This window comes from Halichoerus grypus, chromosome 11 (genome assembly GCF_964656455.1).
Source record: "Halichoerus grypus chromosome 11, mHalGry1.hap1.1, whole genome shotgun sequence".
NCBI lineage: Eukaryota > Metazoa > Chordata > Mammalia > Carnivora > Phocidae > Halichoerus > Halichoerus grypus.
In genome coordinates, this window is record NC_135722.1 from 7,203,860 (window position 1) to 7,222,064 (window position 18,205).

Sequence of the window (18,205 nt, forward strand, 5' to 3'; positions counted from 1 at the left end):
CAGGATGGGACAAGGTACATCTTGGAAAAGCTGCGTGGGTGATTCCAATGGGCGCCCCCCCCACCAAGGTGAGACCCACTGTCCAGATGTGGGGTCCCTAGGTCGGCACAGATGTCTCAACTATGACCACATCTCAGCGCCAAGCAGAGGGCCAGAGGACCCTAGACAAAGAGTAGGGAACAAAATTGAATTCACAAGGCTCACCTGCTCAATGCATTTGAGAACAGAGTTTGGAAGTGGGGATAAAAGGTGCGTCCCTGCCTCAGGTCAAAGACTTGGGCGCAAGCATATCACCTACCAGACCACCATGAGACAGCACGTGACCTTTCGGATAGCCGGGGTTCGGAAGAGGTCCAAGATGGAGTTGGAGGTGTGCACATTTGCAATCTCACTCTGGATGTAGGCGCTCACCACCTGGACAAGGGAAGTTTGATCAGCAGAAGGGAAGGATCTGGGACCCTATTTTCCTGCGAGGAGTCCCTTTATCTGTGGAGAGGAAGGTCAAAGTTGAGGTCCCCAGCAAGGTGGCTGGTTCTAGTCTTTGCATGCTGGGACTCATGGCTCTCAACAGATTGTTTCCAGAGCTTCGGGATGAAGCAGAGGCTCCAATGTGAGTCCCAAGGCTCCTGAGCTCCCTGCTGATTAGGCTGAAATTGACACCTGTGGTTCTCGAGGGACCCTCACGCCTCACCCCTGGTAGAGACTCTGAGATAGGCTTGGGCAGTGGTTAAGGGCAGGGGTTCTGAGTGGTTCTGCTACTTCCCACTGTGTGTTCTTAGGCAAATGACCTGGCCCATTCAAACTTCAGTTTCCTCAACCACAAAAGTACCATTTTTTTTTAAGGATTTTTTTTTAAGATTTTATTTATTCATTTGACAGAGAGAAACACAGCCAGAGAGGGAACACAAGCAGTGGGAGTGGGAGAGGGAGAAGCAGGCCTCTGGCGGAGCAGGGAGCCCGATGCCGGGCTCGATCCCAGGACCCTGGGATCATGACCTGAGCCGAAGGCAGATGCTTAACGACTGAGCCACCCAGGCGCCCCCAAAAGTAACACATTAAATGAGATTATGTACATAAAGCCCTTAGCAGAGTGCCAACACGGGGCTCGAGAAACCATACTTATTTATAATGAATGGTAACTATCTTACAAATGGTAATTATCTTATGCTGGTATTTATCGTTAAGGGTACTTTTATTATTGGTTCTTTGATAATTTCATTTTATGACTTCTACTTTAATATTTTCACTTTATTTTCTTATTTTATTTAAATTTCGGCGAGGTGTCAATGTGGATGGGGTTATTTCCCCATGGCATAGATGGGTGGACTGATGAACAAAGCCGTTAAGTTATCGCTCTCAGATCACACAGCCATTCACCTTTTCGCCTCACCGGAACTCTTCCCTCTCTATTTATTCCCAGCCTCCTCCCCTGGGTGGTGGGTGACTCCTGGCAAGCTACTGAGTCCCAGCACATCTTGAGGCCACCAGCCAGACTAAAAACGGTCCCTCCCCTTTCTCCCACCCATGCCGCCTACCTCTGTGGTCAGCCTCTCCCCTTCCTCCGTTCTCCCATTCATAACGGCCACCTTCCGCAGGTTCTCCACAGCTAGGTGCGACTTGCCATGGAGGAGGAGCCACCGGGATGACTCTGGCAGCCACCTGGGACCGAAAGGAGGATGAAGGATGGCAGGGGTGAGTAGAGCTCCTTCCATTCTCCAAACCCAAGTACACTTTCCTTCCCTTTCCTGCTGCCTGCAGACTCGGGAAGACCGGGGGACATGCCAGCTTCCCTTTCCCAAAGCACAGCAGGCAGCGAACTGCTAAAGGGCACTTAGAAACGTTCACAGATCCAGTTTTGAATCTGGTTCTGACGCTGCTGTGTGGCTTGAATAACATGGGCCCTCCCTGGGCTGTGCCTCAGTTCCCCTCCTGTTGTGAGTTGCAAAGGAACTGATGAGGCAAAACCACTCGAACGTTCTGGAGCCCTACACTAATGTGAGGGATTTTATGGGAGCTTCCCAACAGCCATGGGCAGTACCCGTGAGCCCATGGTCCCCGCAAGCATCGACCCTCTTTCGAGTCCCCACCACGTCCAGCAAGTGCCAGTCACTGCATAGCCCCAGACTGTCACAGGTGGGGCTCAGTCACACGGGTGCACCCCCCACCCCCCTCTCTGTCGGGACGTACCAAGAATAGAGGAAGAAGATGAGGAAAGGAACAGAGATAGCAAACTGCAACCACCGCCAGGGGCGGATCAGGTATGCCACTCCGGCCAGGATGAGCTGACCCAGGGTGAAGGAGTACCCCAGCAAGACCCCCGCCATGGTCCGGCCCCGGGTGGGCATCCACTCCACGACTGCAGAGAGAATCAGGACAGGATCAGTAGGACTCACAGCCCCCATGGTTGTCTAATCCACCTGTGCCTTTCATGGCGACTCTGTGGCCACTTGAAATTTTTCCAGAGATTTCCTGAGCCACAGGTGCACCAAAGAACTAAATATAACCAATAAAACCACAAGAACGTTAGAAAAAAATCATGGCAACTTTTTTTTTTTCAATCTTAGAGTCAGGAAAGTCTTTTCTAAGAATGCCACAAAACTCAGAAGCAATAAAAGGGAAGAACAACAATCTTGACTTTATAAAAATTAGAGTGCATATAAGAACGAACACCCTGACTGGCTTTAACAACAATAAAAAAAGCAAACACCGTAAGTCAAGTCATAATGTCAGCGAAAACAGTCAAACAAAAAATTTGCAACTCAAATTATAGAGAAAGGGTGAATTTCCCTAATATTGGAAGGATTCTTTCATATCTATAGGAAAATGACCAAAAGGCAAAAAAAAAAAAAAAAAAAAGAAAAGAAAAGAAAAAGAAAAAACCCACAAAAAAACAGGCAAAACATGTAAATGGTTGGTAGGAAAGGAAATACAATGGCTCTTAATTACAAGGCTTTTTTTGTAAATAGCAAAACTTGGAAACAACCTAGCTGTCCATGCTTGGGGGACTGATTAACAAATCATGCACACTCGGGGCGCCTGGGTGGCTCAGATGGTTGAGCGCCTGCCTTCGGCTCAGGTCATGATCTCTGGGTCCTGGGATCGAGTCCCACATCGGGCTCCCTGCTCGGCGGGGAGTCTGCTTCTCCCTCTCCCTCTGCCTCTCCCCCTGCTCATGCCCTCTCTCTGTATCTGTCTGTCTCAAATGAATAAATAAAAAAATCTTAAAAACAAAAAACCAAATCATGCACAGGCTTAAAAGGTAACTGTAGCCATTAACGAGGACACTTCTTTCCCATGAGCAGCCAGCTCGTGTGTCCAGTCCATCAGCAAATCCTGCTGCTTCTACCAGCAGAACCCAGTCGAGCCCTTCCTGCCTCTTCCTGCTACCCCCGGCCCGAACCAGTCTGCGGCTGGCTGGTGACCGCAGGAGCCGCAGAACCGGCCTCCACAGGGACCCTGGCAAATGCTAAGTCAGATCAGGTCAGGCCTCTCCTCAGCTTGGGATCCTCCAGTAGCTCCTGTCTTGCTCAGAGTCAAAGCCAAAGTCTGTAAGCGGTCACAGGGCCTAAGGATCTGCACCCCCAACTCATCTGTCACCACTCCCCTCCCCGCTTCCCACCCTGTGCTCTGCTCCAGCCACAAGAACCCCCTCCTCAGGACGCCCGGGTAGCTCAGTCGGTTAAGCGTCAGCCTTCAGCTCAGGTCATGATCCCAGGGTCCTGGGATCGAGTCCTGCATCGGGCTCCCTGCTCAGTGGGGAGCCTGCTTCTCCCTCTGCCTGCCTCTCTCCTGATTGTGCGCTCTCCCCCGCTCCCTGGTCAAATAAATAAATAAAATCTTAAAAAAAAAAAAATGAACCCCTTCCTCTTGAGCCCACTAGAAATACACACCCCATCAGGGCCTTTGCCTGGAATGTTCTTCCCCCAGATAGCCGCGGGGCGCACTCCCTCCCTCCAGCAAGCTCTGCTCGGTGAGGACTTCCCCTGGCCACTCCGCACCCCCCACTCCCTGCTTGCTTATCCCCTTTCTGGACTTTAGTTTCCTCTGCAGCATTTATCCCCGTCCAACATACTACATGATCCGCTATTCATGTGGCTGTCTTTCCTCCCCCACAAGAGCACAGGCTCCATGGGAGCAGAGATCTGCTTTGTGCATTACTCCATCTCTGGTGCTTAGAGCCGCATCTGGTACATAGTAGTAGTTCTAGTAGTAGGTGTGTGCAGGGGTGTTTGTAGGTAGGAATGTATGTGTGTATGTAGGGGTGTGAGTGTCATAGAGGTAACTCTAGCACGAGATGGCCCGTGCACGTCTGTTCCTGCCTTCCGATCCCATGAGCTGTGGCTGGACGCCCAGCCTGGAGGCTGAGGTGAGTGGGCTGGGATTTGCCGGGATCGTGCATGAGATCAACAAGCTTCAGTGTCCTGATTCAGGGAGGGGGATGTCAGGTGTGCCAGCCTGGTACATTCTGGCTCGCTAGCCCTAAGATGTCCTCCCCATCCCTGAAAAGAAAGACCCATTCCGTCTTTGGCAGCAGTCTCTGGATCCCTCAGACCCTCCCTGAGCCTGGTAGTGTCCCAGGTGCAAACTAAGCCATCAGCACAAGCAGGTGGCAGGCCTGTGTGCACCGTGAGCTTTCCACTGCCTACCAGTGCTCCATGCTGGAGCTTCCAGCCGCTGCCTGAAACCAGCCTCCAGTGAGGACTGACCCTGTCACTTTGGGAGTGGGGGACATTCCCACCTGGCTTCCAAGGGGCCAGGTCTCCACCATGGTGCTAAGGAGTCACCACCTTTGCAGCCCGGGTGAGCCCTGCTCCTTTTTGGAGCCACATAATCTTAGGACTACCTGCAGCCTCGGGGACCACTGTGTCTCAGCTCCCTTCTGTGTCCCCACACTGAGCCCACACTGGGCGTGGCATACAGTAGGTGTTTACTAAATGGTTATTGTGGACCATCGCGCACAGGAAATAACCCAACCCTCTCAGCATACAGATGGGCACATCCCAACCCAGGGTCCACGGCTCATTGCCGGCAGGGCCATGGCTGAGAGCCCAGGTCGCCCAAGAACCCTGGGGTGGGGGCTCTGAGTGGAAGTCACTGGACGAGGATCCCAGCACCACACAACAGGTAGGACACCCACTAATAGGGCGCCATCCCCACTTCCGCGAGCCCTCCTCCCCTCCAGGCCCCTCCTTGGCTGGACTCACCCAGGGAGAGGGAGTTGAGGATGATGCCGGAGAAGGTCATGCCCATCAGGAACCGGAAGACGCAGTAGGCACCGAAGGAGCCGAAGTAGGCTGTGGCCGCCCCCGAAACCGCCAACTGCAGGTACGACCAGACCAGAGGGCCCTTGCGGCCCAGCCTGAGCCGGGCGCCGGGCACAGGGTTAGCTTCCGGAGACAGTGGCTGCATCCCTTGTGGGGGTCGCCGAGGGAGGGCGAGAGGAAGCTGCCCCCCAGGCCAGCCCCCATAACGTCCGCTGGGACCCAGGCAGTGGCAGCCGAGGTTGGTCAGGGAGGGAAAACCGGACCCGAAGAGACGTCTTTTCTCTTTTGTTCCTTCACTCGAGTATTTCTGGCCCCCCAACCCAGCTCCCAATCTTCGGGGCTTGTGGTCAGAGGGTCCCCTGAGTGACCTTCCGGCTGGACGGAGGCCTCACACCAGGACTCACAGGCCAGTGGGAGCAGGACCCCAACATCAAGTCTTCATATGAACTGGTCATGCTGGGGAGGTTAGTGTGGGGCGGGGGCTTGCCACACCATAAAGGGGTCGAAGGTCAGGGGTCAGGGTAGCAGGGTTAACCCAGCCTGGCCTTGGCACTGCCCCATTTGTGAGGGTCCGGGGCCAGAGCCCTAGCGTGGCTGGGAGGGCAGCAGGCCAGGAAGGGGGCCACACGCTGCCCATCCCGGGATCCACTCATTTGTTCACTCATTCATTCTCTGACACAAACATGCCTCGACCACCTCTAGGAAACCGTCCTGCACTGGGGGCTGGTGGCAAACTCGACGCCACGGATAAGAGACAAGCTCGTCCACGGGAAGGCCAGGCTGTGTGGTGACACAGTATGACCAGGGTCATGACAGAGCTGCCCATGAGGGGTCTGAGGCATGCAGCACGGGGTTGGGGGGCAGTCCACACTCCAGGGTGCTGGAGAGCCCCCCAGAACTGGCAGGGAGGGGAGGAGGAGGGCAGGGAGAAGGGGAGGACGAGCTGGAAGGCAGGGGAAATAGGACAGGAGGTGTGGAGCCGACTCCATTGGAGCCTAGCGCCATGTTGGGTTTCCCAGGGTCTCTCTAGAAGGGCTGCCGGCTCTCCTCAGGGGCCGTTCTGCTTAGTTCTGGTCGCCCATATGGTAGAATTCAGCAGGGACGGTAGGGAGGACCAGAAAGCTCTTTCTAAAGGAACATGCAGAGGCCTCGAAAGGAAGTAAAAGCCAGGTCCAGAAGCACACGTGGGGTGCACCAGCATTTGTAAGATAAAAGTGGGACAGAGCATATGTCCCTGTTGGCTTGGATGACATAAAATCATAAAATCTCTGGTAAGAGACACAGAAACCAGGCTGCCCTCTAGAAATCCCCGGACAGTGGGGCAGGAGTGGGAAAGGGAAGCTTCCCTGCAGACTCTCCCACACCTTCTGGAATGGTGAACCCTGCGAATGAATTATCTCTATACAAATCAACGTCAATAAAGTAAGATAAATGAAGAGGCTCAGGTGGCTGGGACCCTCCTCCCCCAAGGCTCACCTGTCCGCGAGGCTGCCGAACACGGCGGCGCCCACCAGCACCCCGGCCATGTAGATGGACTGAGCTAGGTCGCGGAGGGGGCGGGCCTCACACACCAGATCCCACTGCAGGGGGGAGAGAGGCACGCTCCAGCCTCGGCCTCGGGCAGCACCCCCCCCAGCACCACCCCGGCCCCCCACCCCCACCCCGCTGACCTCCATCACGATGGTGGACGGGAAAACGCTGCGGTCATAGACCCAGCCGTCCTTGCAGCCCTCCGTGGCCGCTCCGTGGCCAGACGTGTTGGGGCTCAGGAGGGCCCACTGAGGCTCCGTGAAGCGCCGGCATGGCTCGGGGGCCCCGAGCTGGTCCAGGGGTACGGTGGCCCTCAGCCAGCCCCCCGAGCGGTTGGTGGCGGCCACGGTGTGGTTGACGGGGCCCCGGCAGTGGTGGCCGGGCACGGCGGCCGTGAAGTTCTGCAGGAAGTTGTGACAGGCCAGCAGGGCACAGGGCAGCAGCAGCAGGGCCGTGCAGACGAGCTGGAAGCGGCCCACGCCACCCAGGCTGTCCAGCAGGTCCGTGAAGGCCATGGCCACGGGCCCAACCCATGGCCCAGCCTGCCACGCCTTATGTGAAGGACCGGGCCCCGGGAGGTGGAGAAATAGGCCCCGGGGTCAGGACCGCAGACACCCTGCGTCCGGCAGGTCGGAGGGGTCCGGTTACACCTCACAGGAGGCCTCGCGCGTCCCCCTGCCTACAGGGCTCCCCCTCCCTCCAGGGCCTTGCTCCTCATTTCGCTCCACCTCCCCTCCCAGTTAGAAAACCAGGGTTCCCAGAGCGCCGCCTCGCAGCGCACCGCCCAGTTCTGCAAGCCCAGCTGCCCAAGCCCTGCCTGCACCAGCAGGACCCCCCCAGTCACGGCGACACCATCACCACCTTCCCCTCTATTCGGGAGGCCATCGTGAGGCATCTTCGAGAGCCCGATCCAGCCTCAGCACAGGGCACCCAGTCCCTGTGCCCCAACCAAGAAGTCAGAGGCTGCACAGGGAAACTGGGGTGGGGTGGGGTGGGGTTGAGTCCCTTAAAGATGCTCAAGCAGGGCAGCCAAGGGGAAGCCCAGGTCTCCCTGCCTCCGTCCCAGGCACTCAGCCTCAGCGGGGGTGGGGGGATGGGGGGGTGTCTGTGAGAGGGTGGGGCCGCCAGATCATCCAGACCATTATTCCAACCTGCTCATCAAACAAAAGCCCAATACAGAGAACTACGAGGGTGGGGCCCATCCATGCCCCTGCCTCCCAGCCCTCCACCGGGCCCCCTTACACCCCAGCCCAGACTCCCAGGAAGTGATGGGCACTCTCCTTAGTAACAGGACACCAAGGCCCAGGACCTGGTCTAGGACGCCTGAGGGCAAAATGCAGGCTCGGGACAGGGGGTCCAGGCCCTGCGCCAGCCTGTGGCGGGCCGAGTATGGGAAGTCTGCCACCTGGGGCTCTCTCTTCAGCCCCTACCCCCAACCTTGGCTCCCTCAGCCTCTGCCCTGCAGACGCTGCCCTGGTTTGTGGCTCACCCATCCCCCTCCTCTTCCCATTGTTCTAGCTCTTCTACCCTCACCTCAACCCCCTCTTATCTCTGGGAAGAAAAGCCAGGACCCCAGGGGGCTGGAGCAGCTTACATAAGCTGCAGGTGTCTAGGTGAAGGAGGCTCTTGTGTTCTGGGAGCTTCCTGGGGGGTCAGGTTTGTGCTCAGTAGGAGTTCGGGTTTCAGCCGGCGCCTCCCCGGGTCAGAGTGTACATGGAGGGCAGGGGTCAGTCCTCTGGGGCTGTGAGGGGGGCATATAGGACCAGCGGGGTCAATGGGTCCTCAGCAGTATGATCTTGTCCCTGCAGCTGGGGCCCCATCCTCCCCAACTTCCTAGATACCCAGGACTCCAGCAGGGGTGAGTCCCCAGGGCATCAGGGAAGGAGCCAGAGGGCAGGGCAGGGGTGGTGTGAGGCCCCCGGCTGTCCCTGCAGGTCAAGGCTTGCTGATGCCTTCCTGAGCCCCAGCTTTGGGCAGAAATACACTCCAGAGACAGGTGTGGGGCCTTTTCCTTTATTGTTGGGGGTTTCTCGGCATGGAAACGTGAGACCCCACCCCCACCCCACACCCAGGTGCCTCTGGCACCCCCGTTACTGGTACACCAGTCCCTGAAGAGTCCCCTTTAAAATCACCAATATAAAAAAGGAGGGAGCGAGGGAGGGAGCACCTGACTACCCCTCAGTCCAGGCGACTCCTGGTTGGCAGGTGGGGCAGGGCTGGGGGTGGGGGTGGCGGGCAGGCCATGGAGGCGAGGGGCACTGGTTTCTGCACAGGAAGGAACGGGCCTTCCCAGCCTCAGGAGGAGGCCTCCACTGGGGGGGGGCCTGCACATCTGGATTGCAGAGTGTGCAGAGTTAGTGGTTATGTTCTATAGTCCGCAGGTGGGGCCAGGTGGCTAGGCTAGGTGGGTGGTCTCTGGAGCAAGGGGACAGGACACATGGGGAGATGCCAGGAGGCCTGGGGCTGTCAGCTCCCCCGGGAGCCCCATCCTGAGGCAGGAACAGCGAAAGCTGCCTTCCTCGTTTGACGACGGGAGGGGCGGGGGAGTCCATCCGAGCCCAGGGAGGGCGAAGGCAGGGAAGGCCACACAGCTCTCCGCAGAGCAGATGAACGGTGGCAGCTGGGAGGTGAGGGGACAGGAGGACGAGGCCGCCTCCTGGTCCGAGGAAGGCACTTGCAGCTGGGTGGCCTGCTGCGGCACGGCGGGAAGGCATGGCTGGGCGGATGCGGGGAGGAACGCAGCGGGGCCCTGAGCCCCTGCCTCACGCAAACATGGTCAGCTGTAACCACTGCGGAAGGGGGCAGAGAGACGGCTCAGCCGGGGACGGCGGAAGCGCGACGTCCAGCCTCCCAGCCCGGAAGCCACCGTCGCTTCACCCACTGAGGGCAGGTGGGAGGGAACCCTCTGGGGGAAGGAGGGCACCTTCTTACCTCCTATAACCCTGGGAGACCAGGGTGCTGGCTCTCACAGAGACCTCCGGGGGAGCCTGGCCCTCCCTTCCTGCTCCCCTCCCAGGACCCAGACGACCCCACCCCATCCTTCCAGGACTCAGGAGGCCTGGCCTTTGGGGCTGGGTCTGAGGCCACAGGCTCCCGCCGCTGGCAGGTGAGAAAGCTCCGTCACCCCTAAACACCCTCCCCTGCCACAGCCAAGGCAAGTTCCCACCTTAAACAGGTCAAAGGTCACGACGCCATCCAGATCTGTGTCCAGAGTTTTGAAAAACCCTACATTCCAAAGAAGATGTTTTGGCACTGAGAATTCAGTGGGACACTCACGCAGGGCCAGGACCCACCTTGCCCCCTGCCCTTCCCCCCCCCATCCCCACAGCACCCCAAGCCCTCATCTGTCGCTGCCGGGGAAACAGCTCTTCCTGCTGCCTGAGCCCACCCCTGCTGCCAGGTCCCCACTCCCCCAGACTCCTGGCACTCAGCCTTCAGGGTCCCAAGTGCAGAGACTTTCACCGTTCTGCACACGCCATGACACGTGTGTCCTATGTCTCCCTGTCGTTCCCCCCCCAGCTGACGGGAGACAGAACTAGCGGCAGGAGCCAGATGGGACACTCACGGAACATGGTCTCCAGCCGCACCAGGCAGCACACAAAGTTGTCGAAGTCCACGGCCAGGTCTGGCTCGGAGTAGCGGGTGATAATGAGCTCATACAGCTTCTTGTTGAGCTTGAAGCCTGGCCCAGGAGAGTGGGTTAGGGCCAGGGAGGGGGACTGGGGGGTGTGCAGGGTGAGCCCTGCAGCTCCGAGGCCTCAAGACCTCCTGAGTAGGGCCCAGTGCTGGGAGGGGCTGGGCAAGCAGGGTCCGATGGCCCCAGGGAATCAGCTGGCTGGGGAGGGCCCAGGGGCCCAGTCTTATTTGTGCGGAAAGCCCTGGTCTCATCCTGACATGCACCTCTCTCACTGGAGGCTCTGAATCCCAGCTCCACCTGTGCCTGGCTGTGTGGCCGCAGGCTACTGGCTTTCCCTCTCTGAGCCCTACTTTCCTCTGTGTACAGCGGAGATAGTAAGAGACCCTTTCCCACTTAGGCTGCAGTGAGGGCAAGAGGAAACGCTGATAAAGCACTTAGTTCAGTCATCACGGGAAGAAGTCAGAAGACGGCTGTTACTGCCATACCCCATCACCGTCACCACCCCAAGGACAAGGGCAGGGTGGTGGCCTGCCGCCCTGGGTCGTTGGCAGGAAATCAGCCTGGGGCCATCAGCCTCTGGCCCTCCGGCCTTACCTGCAGACTCGATGGCCATCCGCATCTCGTAGGCACTCATGCTGCCCGACTTGTCCAAGTCAAACTTCCGGAAGATGGACTGGAGTGGGGAGCAGAGGGTGAGGGCCAGGCCGAGGGGGGGCACCCAGCCCTTCCGGTCCCCCCCACCCCCCGGGTGGGGGCTTGCTGAGGGTGCAGGGGAAAGACCTGAAAGTTGGGCCAGGGGCTGGGATCTGGAGAGGCGGACCCAGGGCGGAGGGACCATGCAGCTGGCCCCTCCTGGGACTGCAACCGCAGCGGAGGGAGGGCGCCGACAGGGACCACGGACCACCTACCAGGTAATTCCGGATGCGGTTCCACAGGATGTTGAACTCCACCAGGCCCAGCTTCCCGTTGCCGTCCCGCTGGGGCGCTACTGTTAAGAAGCTTAAACCAGGAACGCTGTGGTGGCTCAGTTGGTTAAGCGTCTGCTTTCGGCTCGGGTCAGGATCCCAGAGTCCCGGGATTGAGTCCCGCATCCGGCTCCCTGCTCGGCGGGGAGTCTGCTTTTCCCTCTGACCCTCACCCCGCTTCTGCTCGCTCTCTCTCTCTCGCTCGCTCAAATAAATAAATAAAATCTTAAAAATAAATAAATAAAAAATAAAAAAAGAAGCTTAAACCAGGCACAGGGTGAGGAGCAACCAGGCAGAAACGGAGACTGACCTCGAGATGAGGAGAAAGGGGAAGGGGCAGGAGCCTGCACAGCCAGGTGGGTTGGGCTCGGAGGGGTGCAAAAAGCACCAGCCTTAAGGTCACTCAGGGACCTAGGCCCTGCTCTAACTCCCACTCAACACAGAGCCCGTGCCTCAGTTTCCCCCTCCCAATCAATGGGAAGTTGCCCAGGAAAAGAACTGTCCATCCACACTAGACAGAGTTTTGTCCCTTTCTCTGCACTGCTCCCGGGAGAGGTCACAGGGCGTCCTTCCCCCACCACGTCCCCCCCCCACCAAACCAAAGCAGCCTCAGGAAACACAAGCAAAGGATACATCCATGAGGTTCACCATGCTGCGGCACGACTCTAGGCTGAAGCCCTTGGTGCGCAGGTCCTTGTCTGCAAGAAAATCAGTTCTGACCCCCCAACCAGCGAGCTTCCGGGGCCTGCCCTGTGCTGGGGGCCCAGGCACCAGGGAAGCATGATTCCCGGCACATGGTGTGTAAAGTCTAGCACAGTGGGTGTGTCAGATCAGTTTTACTGTGAGCACAGTTTAAAGTAGTTAAGCAATCAAGCTGGTGTCCCAGCAACCGTGTCCCTGCCATGGAACAGCCATGAATGAAAGGAAGTCAGTGCCAAACAGAAGTGGGACAAATGCAGTAGAAACGTGAGGCCAAGGCTGCCACGGAAGGACTGGGGTTTGCTGCAGGCCCCAAAGGGGAGCAAGAGGAGAGGGCTCTGGGCTGAGGGGAGCAGCGTGGAAGGAGGTCAGGGGTGGGGCAAAGGGAAGGTTGGGGGGTGGCTGCTCTTGGCTGTGCACACTGGGGAGTGAAGCCAGCCATGTTCTGCTCGAAGCCACTCGGCCCGGCCCTGGGGTGTATCTTCTGGAGGAAGGGGGGCCTGCTCCTTCGTATTACGGTGCTTGCCTGCAGCTCAGCTTCTAACCACATCAGGTCCCAGAACTTGGGCATAAGAGAACAGGGACCGGCAAGATGATGGAAGCAGTCTGAGAGGAAAGTGGGGGTGAGCAGGGCTCAGCAGGGGGTGAGTAGGGCTTCACCTACCCACAAAGACCAAGGGCTTGGGTTTGGCTCAATGTGGGAGCAGAAGCCTAGATTCTGGGGTTTGGAGGAAGTGAGGACACAGGGTGGAGAGCTGCTGGGACGCTCACGTTTGCTGATGATCCTGTTGAGGATGGTCTGAAGCTCCTTGACACTGATCTCCAGGTCCTGGGGGCAAGAGGGAGGATGGCACCCGCCCTGGGGAAAGGCAGTCCCCTGGTGCCCCAGAGCCCCTCGCTCCAGCACACCCAGCCTACCTCCCCTGCCAGCTGCCTGAAGAGAGCCTTGAAGTTCTCGTCAATCTCCTCTTCTGAGAGCACTTGCTGGATGGAGAGAAGGGGGAGAGCAGGTCAGGGGTGCTCCAGCCGGGCCCCTGCATGAGCAGCAGCTGGGGCGAGGCTGGGACCACTCATCACCATGCGCCTGCCTGAGCCTCACTCTTCTCACCTGGAAAGTGGGAATCTAGACCCCACTCTCCTCCTGCCCAGGGCTCTGTGGCCTGAGGAGGGTGCAGTTCAGCTCCATGATGGGGGTGAGCCTTGGGCAAGTTCCTTAACCTCCCTGAACTTGAGTTTCTCGCTGAAGGGGGAGATGGTGACAGCACCCTGACAGGGTTGTTGTGGAGGAAACGGGGTGACCAAGTAAAGAGCTCAGCATAGACGCAGCAGAGACAAGACCTCAGGGACCTTGCACCACTATCATCTCAAAGTCCTTTGCAAACTATCAAGTGCTGGGCAGATGAGGGATTAGGATTCCTTGTATGGCTCCTCCCAGGAGCCAGGACACCCAGGTCCCCATGATACATCCAGGGTGAGGCAGAGGAAGAAGGCACGGGGGGGTTGGGGAGGGGCAGGGCACGCACCTCATCAGGGAGATTGGCTTGGATCTGGTCGTCCAGCTCCCTGCAGAGGTGGGGAGAGAGGGGGGCCAGTCAGGGGGGGTACAGCGGGACCCGTGGCAGGTGGGGAGCAGTCACTGGCGAGGGGCCTTCTACTCACTGGGTCCCGGCGCTCTTCTCTGAGAAGAAGCGCAGCACGAAGTCCCCCTCCTTGTTGGGCTCGAAGGTGGAGGGCACCACCACGTACTCCCCGGGCGGCAGGCGGAAGCGGGTGCTGACCTCGCGCAGGTTGATGAACTGCTCCGAGCGTGCCCGCGACGAGTTAGCCAGGAAGAAGTCCCGCTTCAGGTGCACTGCCGGCTGGCCCACCAGCTGGTGGGAGGCAAGGGGGGAGCGGGGGCTGCAGCTGGCCGCTCGCCCCTCGCCCCCCGCCCCCAGGAGCTGCCCACCGACCCCGACCCTGACAAATCATTCTGTCTCAGTTGCCTCGGGTCAAGTGAAGGCGACAACCCTGCCTTCCGCACGGGGCGGAGGTGAGGGGACACTCTGGAGGTGGATGGAGATACTAGGACACCACTGAAATAACATTCCCATGATTATTCCCCAAGTCACACAGCGCAGGGTACTTGCCACGGGGCCCCTCATTTAAAGCTCACGACAGCCCTGTGAGATGGCGCTTTCGTGCCCTAAATTTAACAGACACCGACACGGAGGCTTAGGCAGCTTGCTCAAGGGTGCGGAACATTCAGCCAGCCCCAGGCAGCCCCAGCCAGGGTTACTCAGTGGAAACAGCAAGACGGGAAGAGCCTCAGGTGTGCATCTGAGGGGAGGAGAACTCTGAGGGCCAAGGTTCAAATCCAGCTCCCTCACTTATTACTTGCCCTGGTCCCTAGGACAGCCCCCTGCCCCGGGTGGGGGGAGGAGGACGGTTAGTGAGCAATAAAATGAGGTGACTTCTTAACTCTCTACGTGCGGGCTTGCTGCCATCTTGCTCCCCTCTGGGCACCGTCGGGCCCTCTGTGTTCAGGGGTATGTAAATCCAGGTGATTCCGGTGTCACACCTACCTCCGGAGGGACCTGCCAGAGAGATGGAGGAGTTAGAGATGTGTGCTTGGCCCAGAAGAGGGGGGGTGCAGCATGTGCTGGGCAGAGGCCCTGAGTTCTTAAGAATGATGGGATGAAGAGACCAGGAGGGAGGACTCGGGGCCACTGGTGACCCAGACCTGTCTTCACACCAGAGAGGGACCTCAGGACCTCAAGACAGGGGGCCCAGGCAGGGTCCTCTTCATCCTCAGAACACCCTGGGCCTTGGCTCTGAATCAGAGCACCCAGGACAGCCCCCAGGGTGGCCACCTGCAATGTCCCAAAGTCCAGAGACATCAGAGGTCTACACCAGTCTGCAGCCAGGAGCTCTGGGCCTGGGCCAAGACTGTGGCCATTCTTAGCCCCCACCAGGAAGGTCCAGAAGTTTCTGTCTTGAACATAGGGAGTGAAGCAGGGCCCTCCTAGGCCAGCCTCTGCTTACATACTTCTAAGACAGGGAGCTCACTACTCCTCCAGGACAGCGCACTTGCCTACTTCTTTCTGAAGCTGAGCCCAAGTCTGTCCCCTAGAAGCTACCTCCCAGTTGTCAACTAAGCCAGATCCCTCTGCCAAAGAACGGCCTCAGCAGGTGCCTCCAAGGGACAGTGTCCTTGGTTGCCTCGGGGCTACGGCGGCAGTGTCCTCCGGCGCCCCCTGCTGGGGATCGCCTACAGTGCACCGGGAGGCCGGCTTTCCCCGCCGGTTCTGAGATCCCCCGGCTCACGGCTCACGGCTCACCTCGTAGACCGCGAAGCCAATGGTCTCCATGTCGCGGCCAAAGCGGCGCTCGCGCCGGCGGTGCTTCTGCATGAGGGCTAGCACGACGCTGCAGCCTGACTCACGAGCCCCGTAGTCGTCGTCCACATCATCTGTCTCCTCCAGCCGGATCTTGAACTGGGGATTGACCCAGAAGGTGGCTGTAGCAGACGGGTGGTCGGCAGGAATCAGAGGAGAAACGGCGCAGAGTGGCCCCTCCCCCCTCTCCAGGCTTCCCCTCCCCCATGTGTCTGTTCATTCATTCATCCAACAAATATTGCTAAGTGTCCACCGTGTGCCACGTGACAGCCGTGCACTGGGGACACACACGGTCCCTACCCTCATGAGCTCACATTCCAGGAGGGGAGGCAAAGTAGGAGCAAGTCAGTGTAATTAACGGAACAGTTACAAAAAAAAAGCAAGCTGCAGCTGGTCAGGGTGGGCATCTTTGAGGAGGTGACATTTAAGAGAGATGGGAAGGAGAAGCCCTGGGAAGACCCTGGGCAGCAGGAGAGAACCAAGAGCCCCACACATGAGGGGACAGCCAGGGTCTGATGCAGCATCTAGCTCCAGTGAGCACTGGGGATCCAGAAAGGGGAAAAAGGGGTGGGAGCAGGGTGGGTGGTAAGGAGTGTGGTTTTAATTGAAGTGCAAAAGGACCTACCCCCCCCCCCAACAGGCTTGCAGCAGGAGGGGCATGAATGGATTCGGATTTGCTAAGGTAGCTAAAACTGCTGTGTGGACAATGACTTAGGAAAGAAAAAGAGAAAGCAGGGTCTGATGGGAGGCCTCAGAGCTGCCAAGGGTGACAAAGACATTTCTGGGAGTTTGGTGATTCAGCTGCTCACAACCCCCTCAAACAACCAGGTGCTGGATAAAATACGCGAAACTTTTTTAGAGAAACGAATAAGCCACAGCATTCCCGTCCTCCCCCCACACAAGGTGACACTAACCAAAATGATAGATTCTCTCAAGTACTAGCCAGGATGTGGAGAAATCAGAACCTCAGATATTACTGGTGGGAAAGTAAAATGGGGCAGCCACTTTGGAAAATAGCCTGGCAGTTCCTCACATGGTTAAACACTGAATTATCATATGACCCTGCAGTTCTACTCCTAGCTATATACCCAAGATAAGCAAAAACATATGGCCACACAAAAACTTGTATGTGAATATTCTTAGTAACGTTATTTATAATATCCAAATGGTAGAAATAACCCAATTGTCCATCAACCGAGGGATAGATAAAAAAAAAAATGTGATGTAACCAAACAATGGAATATTATTCAGCAACAGAAAGGAATGGAGTACTGCTAGGTTCTCTAACATGGATAAGTATACGACCAGGCAAATCCACAGAGACAGATAGCAGGTTGGCAGTTATGTGGGAATGAGGAGGAAGACGGACTCAGGAGTGACAGCCACAGGGTGTGTGGTTTCTTTTGGGGGTAATAAGAATGTTCTAAAATTGATGTGGTGAGAGATGCACAATATATGAAAAGCCACACTGAATTTTGTACTTTAAGTAGGTGAATTGTACTGTATGTGAATTACAATTCAATAAAGCCCTTTTTAAAAAATGGACATTTAGGTGGGGGGCCCGGGTGGCTCAGTCGGTTGAGTGTCTGACTTCAGTTTGGGTCATGGTCTCAGGGTCCTGGGATCAAGCCCCGCATGGGGCTCCCCACTCAGCGGGGAGTCTGCTTGTCCTTCTCCCCCTGCTCATTCTTTCTCTCTCAAATAAATAAATAAAATCTTAAAAAAAAAAAAAAGACACTAGGAGCCTGCAAGGTAAATAATGCCAAAGGACTTCTATTGATTCCTGGAGACCCTGAGCCCTGGGTACTGGGATGGGAGATAAAATCTAATAGGAGATCCTTGTGATAAAACTGGGACCCCTATGAGGAATGCCAACAGTGTTAAGTATGAAAGAAAAATAAACCTCATTGGGAAGAGGGGGAAAAAAAAATCTTCCGGAGAATTTATAGCCACAAGCCTTCAAGTAAGCTTGCAGTTTCTTTCTCTCTCTTTTTTTTAATTTATTTGTCAGAGAGAGAGAGAGAGCGCGCACAAGCAGGGGGAGTGGCAGGCAGAGAGAGAAGCAGGCTCCCCACTGAACAAGGGCCCCGACGTGGGGCTCGATCACAGAACCCTGGGATCATGACCTGAGCTGAAGGCAGTTGCCTAACCGACTGAGCCACCCAGGCGCCCCAAGCTTACAGTTTCAATTCATGCTGCCTGTAAGGTCAAGGAAACCTTAAGGAGAGAATTTATTTTTGAAAGAGTCCTGGGTTGGCAGCATCCAGGTGACTGACAGAAACACTGGAGGAACCTAACTTCACCCAAGGACTCAAAGAACTCCCACCGATGAACTTGTAGGCCATATGGGTCAAAAATCTCACAAGGAAAGAAGGCATGAGGGGTGAAAACCAGCAGCCAGAGTGGACAAAAACCAACCCACCAAGTCTTCAAATATTGAAATAATCACAGAATATAAAAGACTATTCTTATTATATTTAAAGAAATAAATGAAAAGCTTGAATACATGAGGAAGAATGAACAGATTTGAAAAAGAGCCATTAGAACTTCTAGACATAAATTTTTAACAAAATTAAGTACTTGTTAGAAGGATTAACCAACAGATTTGATGCAGCAAAAAAGACCATTAGTGAATTGAGAATGGATCTGAAGGAACTATCCAGAATGCAACCCAGGGAAATTAGATGGAAAACTGAAGCGATGTTAAGAGACACAGACAATTGAGTGAGGAGT

The 18,205-nt window shown here is 56.7% G+C and overlaps 2 protein-coding genes and 2 long non-coding RNA genes across 7 annotated transcripts in view; 1 reads left to right on the forward strand and 3 right to left on the reverse strand.

Moving 5' to 3' along the window:
* On the reverse strand, nucleotides 1-6,837 carry LOC118549371 (uncharacterized). The gene is made up of 3 exons (XR_013442281.1): nucleotides 6,741-6,837; nucleotides 1,536-5,359; nucleotides 1-414 (listed from the first exon to the last, which is right to left on the reverse strand). It is a non-coding gene; the product is annotated as an uncharacterized LOC118549371 (long non-coding RNA).
* Nucleotides 5,215-10,421, forward strand: LOC144379404 (uncharacterized). The gene is made up of 3 exons (XR_013442280.1): nucleotides 5,215-5,325; nucleotides 9,749-9,900; nucleotides 10,314-10,421. It is a non-coding gene; the product is annotated as an uncharacterized LOC144379404 (long non-coding RNA).
* Nucleotides 6,944-7,573, reverse strand: LOC144379487 (solute carrier family 22 member 20-like; the record flags this gene model as incomplete). The annotated part of the gene is made up of 1 exon (XM_078059103.1): nucleotides 6,944-7,573. A coding segment is annotated over exon 1 (366 nt), but the record flags the coding sequence as incomplete, so codon positions are not given.
* CAPN1 (calpain 1) overlaps nucleotides 8,794-18,205 on the reverse strand; it is a 27,220-nt gene continuing 17,808 nt past the window's right edge. For all 4 annotated transcript variants that reach the window (XM_078057786.1, XM_078057788.1, XM_078057789.1 and 1 more), the window contains exons 11-22: nucleotides 15,416-15,594; nucleotides 14,660-14,671; nucleotides 13,755-13,966; nucleotides 13,619-13,658; nucleotides 13,014-13,079; nucleotides 12,867-12,924; nucleotides 12,030-12,094; nucleotides 11,340-11,408; nucleotides 11,026-11,104; nucleotides 10,360-10,476; nucleotides 9,961-10,019; nucleotides 8,794-9,583 (exon numbers count right to left, since the gene is read on the reverse strand). In XM_078057786.1, coding sequence (XP_077913912.1) covers nucleotides 9,557-9,583; nucleotides 9,961-10,019; nucleotides 10,360-10,476; nucleotides 11,026-11,104; nucleotides 11,340-11,408; nucleotides 12,030-12,094; nucleotides 12,867-12,924; nucleotides 13,014-13,079; nucleotides 13,619-13,658; nucleotides 13,755-13,966; nucleotides 14,660-14,671; nucleotides 15,416-15,594 — 983 coding nt within the window. In that variant the 3' untranslated portion in view covers nucleotides 8,794-9,556. The remainder of the gene's footprint in view (nucleotides 9,584-9,960; nucleotides 10,020-10,359; nucleotides 10,477-11,025; nucleotides 11,105-11,339; nucleotides 11,409-12,029; nucleotides 12,095-12,866; nucleotides 12,925-13,013; nucleotides 13,080-13,618; nucleotides 13,659-13,754; nucleotides 13,967-14,659; nucleotides 14,672-15,415; nucleotides 15,595-18,205) is intronic.